The 11,298-nt window shown below is 50.7% G+C and overlaps 1 protein-coding gene across 41 annotated transcripts in view; it reads right to left on the bottom strand.

The window, feature by feature from the left end:
* Positions 1 to 2,267: 2,267 nt before the first annotated feature.
* DEPDC5 (DEP domain containing 5, GATOR1 subcomplex subunit) overlaps positions 2,268 to 11,298 on the bottom strand; it is a 155,279-nt gene continuing 146,248 nt past the window's right edge. For all 41 annotated transcript variants that reach the window (XR_010156137.1, XR_010156138.1, XR_010156136.1 and 38 more), the window contains 3 exons: positions 9,406 to 9,466; positions 3,235 to 3,317; positions 2,268 to 3,096 (listed from right to left, as the gene is read on the bottom strand). Coding sequence is in view for 31 of the 41 variants with exons in the window: in XM_063808195.1 (XP_063664265.1) it covers positions 2,804 to 3,096; positions 3,235 to 3,317; positions 9,406 to 9,466 (437 nt within the window). In the remaining 10 variants the exon portion in view is untranslated. The remainder of the gene's footprint in view (positions 3,097 to 3,234; positions 3,318 to 9,405; positions 9,467 to 11,298) is intronic.

Raw genomic sequence — 11,298 nt, 5'->3', positions numbered from 1 at the left:
TATTAACAAACCTATTCTCTCAAAATCATTACATGCAGCATACATAGCCACGTTTTAAGTTCTAAATAAGTTCAAGTTCTGTGAAGTAACTAAGGAGCCTAGCTAGGAAGGTGGAGATTCAGATGTAAAATCCAGTGCCCAGGCCAGGCGCGGTGGCTCACGCCTGTAATCCCAGCACTTTGGGAGGCCGAGGAGGGTGGATCATGAGGTCAGTAGATCGAGACCATCCTGGCCAACATGGTGAAACCCCGTCTCTACTAAAAATACAAAAATTAACCAGGCATGGTGATGTGTACCTGTAGTCCCAGTTACTCAGGAGGCTGAGGCAGGAGAATCGCTTGAACCTTGAACCGGAGGCGAAGGCTGCAGTGAGCCACTGCACTCCAGCCTGGGTGACAGAGGAAGACTCCGTCTCTAAAAAAAAAAAAAAAAAAATCCAGTTCCCAGCCCTGGAATCCAAAGTTCATTCAGTTACTATACATTCAGTCACTATACATTCAGTCAACAACCATTTCTCCAACATCTACTATTATCATGCACACTTGGGAACAAAAAGATGAACAAAATAGAAAAGCTTTGGCTGGGCACGGTGGCTCACGCCTGTAATCCCAGCACTTTGGAAGGCCGAGGCGGGTGGATCACAAGGTCAAGAGATCGAGACCATCCTGGCTAATACGGTGAAACCCCGTCTCTACTAAAAATACAAAAAATTAGCCGGGCGTGGTGGCGGGCGCCTATAGTCCCAGCTACTCGGGAGGCTGAGGCAGGAGAATGGCATGAACCTGGAGGCAGAGCTTGCAGTGAGCTGAGATCGCACCACTGCATTCCAGCCTGGGTGACAGAGCCGGACTATGTCTCAAAAAAAAAAAAAAAAAAAGAAAGAAAAAAAAAGAAGCTTCTGCCATGGTAGAGTGTAAACATGTTGAGTACCATGCTGGACAAGTACAAAGTGCTGTGGGCGGATGTAACAGGGCCAACTCTGCTTCTCTGGAGAAGTGACAGTTGAGCTAAGAGCTGATGGCTGACCACCAGGAGTTAGTGAGACAGAGCGGGCATGGAGGGAGGCATGTTCCAGGCAGATGGAACAGAGGGAACAGCATGTGCAAAGCGTCTGAGCTGGTGCAGAGTTTGTGATGTTCCAGGGACTGTGTGATGGCCAGGGTGGCTGTACAAACAGCCCACCAGACCAGACTGTGCAGGACCATGTGGGCTGCATCTAAGATTTTTGAAGTTCAAGTCACCAAAAAGTTCTAGTTAAGTGGTGGGCAAAATCACAGTGGTTTTATAAAAAGACTGACTGACAAGTGGAGTGAAAGTAGAGACAAATTAGAAGGTTTTCCTGGGAATCTAAGAGAAAGACAAAGGAAGGCTGGACTGAGTGGCAGCTCAGGGCCTGGGAAGAAGAGAATGGATGCAAAGCCATTGAGGAGGCAAATCAACAGAGCTTGTGATGAACTCCACGTGGTGAGATGGCACAACAAGAAGTGGCAGTCACTGTTGGATTCTCCCCTCTGACCCACAGCTCCTGAACTGCCCTGAGTAGCTTAAGGCAGGGTACTGAGGTGAAGCACCACGCTGAGTCTTATCTCAGCAAACCTAAGTTAGGCCGGGCATGGTGGCTCACACCTGTAATCCCAGCACTTTGGGAGGCTGAGGTGGGGGGATCGCCTGAGGTGAGGAGTTCAAGACCAGCCTGGCCAACATGGTGAAACCCCATCTCTACTTAAAATACAAAAAATCAGCCTGGTATGGTGGCAGGTGCCTGTAATCCCAGCTACTCGGGAGGCCGAGACAGGAGAATTGCTTGAACCCAGGAGGCAGAGGTTGTAGTGAGCTGAGATCACACCATTGCACTCCAGCCTGGGCAACAAGAGTGAAAACTGTGTCCAAAAAAAAAAAAAACAAAAAAAAACCTAAGTTAGAGTCTACAAAATGTTTCCTTTGATTTTTTTCAGAATGCCATCATATCTGCGTCCCAGAGCTGAGCTCACCCATTTAGCAAGATTCATTCTGACAGCATGAGCCTGCAGTTACCTTGTAAGTTATCCTGCCTGCTCACTGTCCTCACTGGAACCATCCTTGCTCCTGCCCAGTGGCCTATGAAAGAAATCTCTCAATAAACTTCCAGCCAGACTCTAAGCCAGTGAATTCTGAAGCCCTCTCACCATCTGTGACCACTTCATTGACTGCTATGACCCCGGCCACCTGGCACAACTGCCCAGCCCAGGATGGGACTGCATCTGTGGGGAACTGGTTGGGGAAAGAGATGATGCACGTGGAGCTCTTTATTTGCTTCTGATATGTACAGGTATATACAGTTGGTGAGAGTCTATGGTACATTATTTCACAAAATTATCTTACATCTGTGCACACTCCTGGGCAAGAAGTGGCAGATTCTGCCCCTAATATCCCATAGATGGTGAAGGAAAAGGATGCTACCAGGAGCCACCCCCTTCCGAGGACATTCATGGGGGCTGCCTGCCCTCTTCCCAGACACTGGAGCCCTCCCACGGACAATCTGTGCCTCCTACCTGCTCTGAGCACTTGCTGACAGGAATGGTGGCAGCAGCAGCAGCTGCTTCCAAAGTCTTTCTTCTAGAGTAGAAGACTTGTCGTGGGGGCCAAAAACAAAACAAAACAAAACAAAACAAAACAAAACAATGGCCCCCACTCACTGATAGCAGCAAACGGACACCTGACTCCTAGAGCCTGCCTGGAATCCTCCGCCCCGGGTTTGAGGGCAGCGGCTCACCCACCTTCCCCCAGCACAGGCACAGCCTTCTAACCCTGGTGCAGCCTGGCCTCACGGGGCACTGGCATGCATCTTCTCCAGGCAACTTGTCCAGAACGTGACCAGCCGGTTGTCACGGTTGATGCAGAAGTCCGTGAAGTCCTTCAGCAGCCGATCAGCAAACTTTTCATCCCCTGTGGCACTGGAGCGCCATGTTTTGGTGAGCATGGTGTTGTAGGCCCAGTTGTAGCCGACCCGCTCCTCGCAGAACATGTTCTGGTTGGTGGAGCTGGTGGAGTTCCGCCGCCGCCGCTGCTGCCCTGAGAACTTGCGCTTGGAGTAGGGCAGCTGCAGAAACACTGTTCCTGAAGAGAAAGGGGAGCGCCTGTGTGGCAGCCACCAGGAGGGCTCCTGGAGCCTGCTGAGGTGGTTCTGCAGCCACAGGCTTGGTGCAAGGAAAGGGATGTGGACCCACCTGCCCAACTCTGCCCGTAGCTCCTCACCTGTAACGTGGATATACTGAGGCTTGTTCTCAGCAGGGAAGTTAAAAGCAGAGGCAGAATATTTATCTTGTACAAACCCAAACCTAGGGAAGGACAGGAAGACATGCTAATCAGCGCCTCCTTAGTTAAAGGGGCAAGGGAAGAGAATGTAGCTGATAGGACTCTCGGACAGCCTGAGACACAGAGATCTGGAAAGATCTCTTTCCAGATTGCACATGCAGGCTGCTTATTTTTGTCCTCACCGTCACCACTTTCTGACCTCTACCTCTTCCAACACCATGGCTTACCAGACCTCCTCACACCCAGCGGCCCGTCATCTCCGTGGTCCACTATGTCACCACCACCATAGTGAAAGAAAGCCTTCCCACCGGCTGCACTCTTCATCCAGCCTTCATCTCTGCTCAGACAGCCCGTCCCTCCTACCATGTTCCCTACCCATCCCAGCAGACCTTCCCACTGAGCGTTCTCCCCCATCCCATCCTGGGCCTCTTACTGGAATCTACCTCATGTCTTGACAGGCCACACATACCCACCCGCATACTCGAGGCTATCCATTCCTCCAGGGAAGGTCCTTATCTTTTTTTTTGGTGAGAGGGAGTCTCGCACTGTTGCCCAGACTGGAGTGCAATGGCATGATCTCGGCTCACTGCAACCTCTGCCTCCTGGGTTCAAGTGATTCTCCTGTCTCGGCCTCCCGAGTAGCTGGGATTACAGGCATGTGCCACCATGCCTGGCTAATTTTTGTATTAGCCAGGATTGTTCTGGAATTAGCCAGGAGAATCACTTGAACCCGGGAGGCGGAGGCTGCAGTGAGCTAAGATCATGCCATTGCACTCCAACCTGGGTGACAGGGCGAGACTCCATCTCAAAAAGAAAAAAAAAAGAGGAACGCCAAGCTGGGGGTCTCTGCTTCCCTGTGCTCTGGAAATGGGCAGGAGGAGCCATTTTTCATCTATGGCTTGTTCTATTCCTGGTTTTTCTATTTCCATAAGGCACATTTATTACAGTTCTACCTGCTAAGAGCTGTAAAGGACGTGGTAACAGATGTGGCTCCTGCCCTCTAAGTCTGAGGGGTTTATATAATGGAGACAGTGATGTAGGCAGAACTAAAGAAGGGAAAATGCCTGTCTTCTTTCCTGGACTGAGTTCCTTGGGGAGGTGCTGTGTTGTATCCTCTACATAATCTGCATTCCATAATTTTTTACCAAAGAATACATGAAGTCAAATATGCAAACTAAATGGGTAGGTTACTATGCACTGTAAGCTCCCTGTCTACAGGCTGATTATATGATGAGGACTGGCTCTGGATTTTGCCTTTGCAAAATCCTCTCTACTCTTGCTCTGTCATCCAGGCTGGAGTGCAGTGGTACAATCTTGGCTCACCGCAACCTCCACCTCCCGGGTTCAAGCAATTCTTGTGCTTCCAGCCTCCCAAGTAGCTAGGATTACAGGCACGCGCCACCACGACCAGTTAATTTTTGTATTTTTAGTAGAGACGGGGTTTCACCATTTTGGCCAGGCTAGTCTTGAACTGCTGACCTCAGGTGATCCGCCTGCTTCGGCCTCCCAAACTGCTGGGATTACAGGCGTGAGCCACCACACCCAGCCTGCTTTCTCTCTACTTTCTAATTAAGGCTGCTGATTTCCTCAGCATGGATCAGCCTGATTTTTTTTTACCAGAGTAATTTTTTTACCTCATTTCTTCCTTAGGTCACCAGGAAAGAACTTTATTTTTTATTATAAAAAGGCAATTTAACCACATGGTTCCTGGCCACCTGACTGTCCACTCAGGGAGAATGCAAGACAGAAACGCAGTAAGGGCAGGGGAGGGGATATAATCATCTCCACCTGCCCCAAGGAAGATGAAGGAGGAGCGGTAGGTCACAGCCTAGGGGCTGAGGAAGATGAAGGAGGAGCGGTAGGTCACAGCCTAGGGGCTGAGGAAGATGAAGGAGGAGCGGTAGGTCACAGCCTAGGGGCTGAGGAAGATGAAGGAGGAGCGGTAGGTCACAGCCTAGGGGCTGAGGAAGATGAAGGAGGAGCGGTAGGTCACAGCCTAGGGGCTGAGGAAGATGGACACTTTTTTAGCTCTTTCTGAGATGGACCTTATGGGTGGGCTGATGTGTCATTTAGAGCCACAGTTGCACTTAAAGCTCCACCCTATGCAAAAGCTACATATGAAACTACTCTAGGCAGGCACCTTGCTAGGCATTATAGAAGGAAACACAAATAGGAAAAAGCATACCCCTGCCCTCCAAGGGACCCCAAGTCACTGGAATACATTCAGAGTGTTTTGAAAGAAAGGGAAAGAGGAATTCAGAGAGGAAAGATTTGGGAATCCCTGGAGGAAGATTCTGACAGGTGTGGAACAGGGGAGAGGTATAAGTGTGGAAGGTGGGAGAGGTTAGGTGTGGAAGGTGGGGGGGCTTAGGTGTGGAAGGTGGAGAGGTTTAGGTGTGGAAGGTGGGGGGCTTTAGGTGTGGAAGGTGGGGGGTTTAGTTGTGGAAGGTGGGGGGTTTAGGTGTGGAAGGTGAGGTGGTTTACATGTGGAAGGTGAGGGGGCTTACATGTAGAAGGTGGGGGGTTTAGGTGTGGAAGGTGGGGGGAGGGTAGGTGTGGAAGGTGGGGGGAGGGTAGGTGTGGAAGGTGGAGGGGTTTAGGTGAGGGGGTTTAGGTGAGGAAGGTGGGGGGTTTAGGTGTGGAAGGTGGGGGGAGGGTAGCTGTGGAAGGTGGAGGGGTTTAGGTGAGGGGATTTAGGTGTGGAAGGTGGGGGTTTAGGTGTGGAAGGTGGGGGGAGGGTAGATGTGGAAGGTGGAGGGGTTTAGGTGTGGAAGGTGAGGTGGTTTACATGTGGAAGGTGAGGGGGTTTACATGTAGAAGGTGGGGGGTTTAGGTGTGGAAGGTGGGGGGAGGGTAGGTGTGGAAGGTGGAGGGGTTTAGGTGTGGAAGGTGGGGGTTTTAGGTGTGGAAGGTGAGGCGGTTTAGGTGTGGAAGGTGGGGGGTTTAGGTGTTGAAGGTGGGGGGTTTAGGTGTTGAAGGTGGGGGGTTTTACGTGTGGAAGGTGGGGGGTTTTAGGTGTGGAAGGTGGGGGGGTTAGGTGTAGAAGGTGGGGGTTTAGGTGTGGAAGGTGGGGGGGTTAGGTGTGGAAGGTGGGGGTTTAGGTGTGGAAGGTGGGGGGTTTTAGGTGTGGAAGGTGGGGGGTTTTAGGTGTGGAAGGTGGGGGGTTTAGGTGAAGGTGGGGGGTTTAGGTGTGGAAGGTGGGGGGTTTAGGTGTAGAAGGTGGGGGTTTAGGTGTGGAAGGTGGAGGTATAGAAGGTAGGGATTTAGGTGTGGAAGGTGGGTTTAGGTGTGGAAGGGGGGGTTTAGGTGTGGAAGGTGTGGGGGTTTAGGTGTGGAAGGTAGGGGGGTTTAGGTGTGGAAGGTGGAGGTATAGAAGGTGGGGATTTAGGTGTGGAAGGTGGGGGGTTTAGGTGAGGAAGGTGGGGGTTTTAGGTGTGGAAGGTGAGGCGGTTTAGGTGTGGAAGGTGGGGGGTTTAGGTGTTGAAGGTGGGGGTTTTAGGTGTGGAAGGTGGGGGGTTTTAGGTGTGGAAGGTGGAGGGTTTAGGTGTAGAAGGTGGGGGTTTAGGTGTGGAAGGTGGGGGGGTTAGGTGTGGAAGGTGGGGGGTTTAGGTGTGGAAGGTGGGGGGTTTTAGGTGTGGAAGGTGGGGGGTTTTAGGTGTGGAAGGTGGGGGGTTTAGGTGAAGGTGGGGGGTTTAGGTGTGGAAGGTGGGGGGTTTAGGTGTAGAAGGTGGGGGTTTAGGTGTGGAAGGTGGAGGTATAGAAGGTAGGGATTTAGGTGTGGAAGGTGGGTTTAGGTGTGGAAGGGGGGGTTTAGGTGTGGAAGGTGTGGGGGTTTAGGTGTGGAAGGTAGGGGGGTTTAGGTGTGGAAGGTGGAGGTATAGAAGGTGGGGATTTAGGTGTGGAAGGTGGGGGGTTTAGGTGTGGAAGGTGGAGGGGTTTAGGTGTGGAAGGTGGGGGGGTTTAGGTGTGGAAGGTGGGGGGGTTTAGGTGTGGAAGGTGGGGGGGTTTAGGTGTGGAAGGTGGGGGGGTTTAGGTGTGGAAGGTGGGGGGGTTTAGGTGTGGAAGGTGGGGGGTTTAGGTGTGGAAGGTGGAGGGGTTTAGGTGTGGAAGGTGGGGGGGTTTAGGTGTGGAAGGTGGGGGGGTTTAGGTGTGGAAGGTGGAGGGGTTTAGGTGTGGAAGGTAGGGGGGTTTAGGTGTGGAAGGTGGGGGGGTTTAGGTGTGGAAGGTGGGGGGGTTTAGGTGTGGAAGGTGGGGGGTTTAGGTGTGGAAGATGGAGGTATAGAAGGTGGTATAGAAGGTTTAGGTGTGGAAGGTGGAGGTAAGGTGGGGGTTTAGGTATGGAAGGTGGGGGATTTAGATGTGGAAGGTGGGGGGTTTAGATATGGAAGGTAGGGGGGTTTAGGTGTGGAAAGTGGAGGTATAGAAGGTGGGAGTTTAGGTGTGGAAGGTAGCGGGGTTTAGGTGTCGAAGGTGGGGGGTGGTTTAGGTATGGAAGGTTGAGGGAATAGGTGTGGAAGGTGGGGGTTTAGGTGTGGAAGGTGGGGGGGTTTAGGTGTGGAAGGTGGGGGGGAATAGGTGTGGAAGGTGGGGGTTTACGTGTGGAAGGTGGAGGGGGTTTATGTGTGGAAGGTGGGGGGTTTATGTGTAGAAGGTTGGGGGGTTTAGGTGTGGAACGTAGGGGGTTTAGGTGTGGAAGGTGGAGGGGGGTTAGGTGTGGAAGGTGGAGGGGGGTTAGGTGTGGAAGGTAGAGGTACAGAAGGTGGGGGTTTAGGTGTGGAAGGTTGGGGGTTTAGGTAAGGAGCACACTGCAGCACACTGGTACAATGATGCAGAGGACTGGTCATAAAACAGGTGAGGGTATCTGTGGTAGAAAAATCTGGCTGAGGAGGAAAGTACAATAGTTCCTGGGAAGATATGACCAGGATCTGGACTGAGGGGGATCAGGAGGAGGATGCAGTGAAGGAAAAAAGCAGATTTAACAAATAAAGGCCACGTTCTGAGTGATATCCTGCCAGCAGGGCAAGCAGGGTAAGAGCTACTTAGAAACTCGTGAGTTAGCAGGGTCCCCCCTGGTGACTGCTGTCTACTGAGGGCTCACTAGGTGCATCACCGGGCTCTCCAGAACATCAGAGAACCCTCCCAGCTTCCCCGTGAGGGGTAAGAAAATGGAGGCTCACCAGTTCCAGAATTGCTCATGGTTCCTCAGCCAGATGCTGGTGGAGGTGGGAGTGGATAAGGCCTGTCTACTTCGTACATCAAGGCCCTTTCCCATTGACTGCTGCACTCTCTACCTTCTGCCCTGAATCTGCACCACCCACTGTTAGTGGAAGGAGGAAATCAGCCACCCTTGCCTTCATTCCACAGTCTTTGCTAAGCACCTGAGCTAGGTCTGTGAAGGGGTAGACCTTAGACGAAGGTCTAAGGTAAGCTGGGGCCATCGTGGGTGTGAGAGGCTAAATAGTCCTGTGGTTGTATGAGTATATATAAGTATACATATATATATAATAATGAGATGACAGGATACTGGAGAAGGTGTAATGAGAGGATTACCGAAGCAAGAACAAGGGGCTTTGTTTTTACCATGACTAACATGAAGTGGCCATCAGATACCAGGCTGGTGATGTTTGGAGACAACACAGTCAGCTGGACTAGTCTAGTGGGAGACAGTGAAGTCTAGGACAGGCTTTCCCTGACACACATATTAGGTGCCAAGAAATATCTACTGACTCATCTATTGCTTTTTAACCATTCATTGTCTTTTCAACCTGTGTTGGGCTCTTGACACATTTTTTAATTTTTCATTTTATATTATTTCCTGAATAGCTTGGCCTAGGGTCTTGTTGGAGGCTAAGGAGAGAGTTCTATGTTCTCCACTCAACTGGAAGAAGAAAATAATGACGTCTGATAAACAACAGTTACAGGAACCAGGGAGGCAGCGCTTATCTCAAAAACCAATGTAAAGAGTCCTGTTGGAGGTAAGCAGTGAATTTGCCATTGGTGGAACACATCCCTTTCTCTAGGAGCTAAAAAAAATGAGTTTCACTTTGGTAACTGCTATTCAAGATAAACACTGATTTCCTTCCCACTCTTCACACTTGCTAAGGGACAAACCTGTGTGCAATGGCTTCCTGGAAGAGGTGCATTCGATCCCAGTACGTTTCGGGTTCAAAGCCTGAAAGGAAAATAAGAATAAATATTGGGTTGTGATCACAAGGTTTGTAATTCTCTCTGGGCCAGTCTTCTGTACCCTTTACTACTCTTGGCAATCAGTCCCCTTGAGCCTAACCTCTGCTTCTCCATACTATGCCCTTTGAGAAAGACTGGCCTCCATCCCAAGGGTCAAAGAAAGGACAGCTGTGTGTTCACACCATCCCTTCCCCCAAGCAAGCTATAGCTGGGTCTAGGAAGGTGAACTCCTCAGCAGTCAGTGTGAGCTACCAGAACTCAATATAAGGCTCATTCGAATGACTTCTTATACCCAAAGCTGAAAGGAGCATGACATTAAAGTACAAACAGAAGATAAACTGTAAATGCATGTTAGTTGCCATGGTCATAGCTCACTGCAGCCTTGAATTCCCGAGCTCAAGTGATCCTCCTACCTTAGTCTCCCAAGTAGCTAGGACCACAGACATGCATCACTATGGCCAACTAATTTTTTTTTTTTTTGAGGGAGAGTCTTGCTTGGTCGCCCAGGCTGGAATGCAGTGGTGCGATTTCGGCTCACTGCAACCTCAGCCTGCCGGGTTCAAGTGATTCTCATGCCTCAGCCTCCCGAGTAGCTGGGATTAGAGGCACATGCCACCACACCTGGCTAACTTTTGTATTTTAAGTAGAGATGGGGTTTTACCATGTTGGCCAGTCTGGTCTTGAACTCCTGACCTCAAGTGATCCGCCTGCGTCGGCCTCCCAAAGTGTTGGGATTACAGGCGTGAGCCACCGTGCCCGGCCCCAACTAATTTCTACATTTTTAAAATTTTTAAATTTTTAAATCTTTTTGTACAGATGGCATCTCACTATGCTGTCCAAGCTGGTCTCAAACTCCTGGCCTCAAGTGATCCTCCCACCTCTGCCTCTCAAAGTGCTGGGATTACAGGCATGAGCCACTGTGCCCGGACCATGTAAGCTGCTTCTAAGGAACAACCACCACCCCCACTTGTTTTTTTCTTTTTGAGAGGAAGTTTTGCTCTTGTTGCCCAGGCTGGAGTGCAATGGCACGATCTGGGCTCACCACAACCTCTGCCTCCCAGGCTCAAGTGATTCTCCTGCCTCAGCCTCCCGAGTAGCTGGGGTTACAGGCATGTGCCACAGCGCCCAGCTAATTTTTGTGTTTTTAGTAAAGATGGGGTTTCAACATGTTGGCCAGGCTGGTCTTGAACTGCTGACCTCAGGTGATCTGCCTGCCTCGGCCTCCCAAAGTGCTGGGATTATAGGCATGAGGCACTACACTCGGCCCACCCCCACTTTTTTGTATTACCAATCTTCCCACAAGAAAGGGCAAATATTATAAGCTCCATTCTAGAGGTAGGAAAATTGAAGCAAATAAATATAAAAATAAAAATTTGGGCCAGGTGCGGCGGCTCACACCTGTAATCCCAGCACTTTGGGAGGCTGAGGTGGGCGGATCACCTGAGGTCAGGAGTTTGAGACCAGCCTGGCCAACATGGTGAAACCCCGTCTCTACTAAAAGTACAAAAATTAGCTGGGCGTGGTTCCGCATGCCTGTAATCCCAGGTAATCGGGAGGTTGCGGCAGGAGACTCACTTGAACCCAGGAGGCGGAGGTTGCAGTGAGCTGAGATTGCGCCACTGCACTCCAGCCTGGGCGACAGAGCAAGACTCCATCTCAAAAAAACTAAAATAAAGTAAAATAAAATAAAAGTTTGAAGAGTAATCAGTTGGGGAGGAGAGCAGAAAAGATAAATCCCCTCCTCCATAACCCACTTTGTTACTCCAGCCTCATGCCTTCTGCAAGGCTGTTGCTGAGGACCAAGAGTGGAGGGGGAAG

This window comes from Pan troglodytes, chromosome 23 (genome assembly GCF_028858775.2).
Source record: "Pan troglodytes isolate AG18354 chromosome 23, NHGRI_mPanTro3-v2.0_pri, whole genome shotgun sequence".
NCBI classification, from domain to species: Eukaryota; Metazoa; Chordata; class Mammalia; order Primates; family Hominidae; genus Pan; species Pan troglodytes.
Note: the sequence above shows the minus strand (reverse complement) of the source record. Positions and strands in the feature narration are given on the sequence as shown.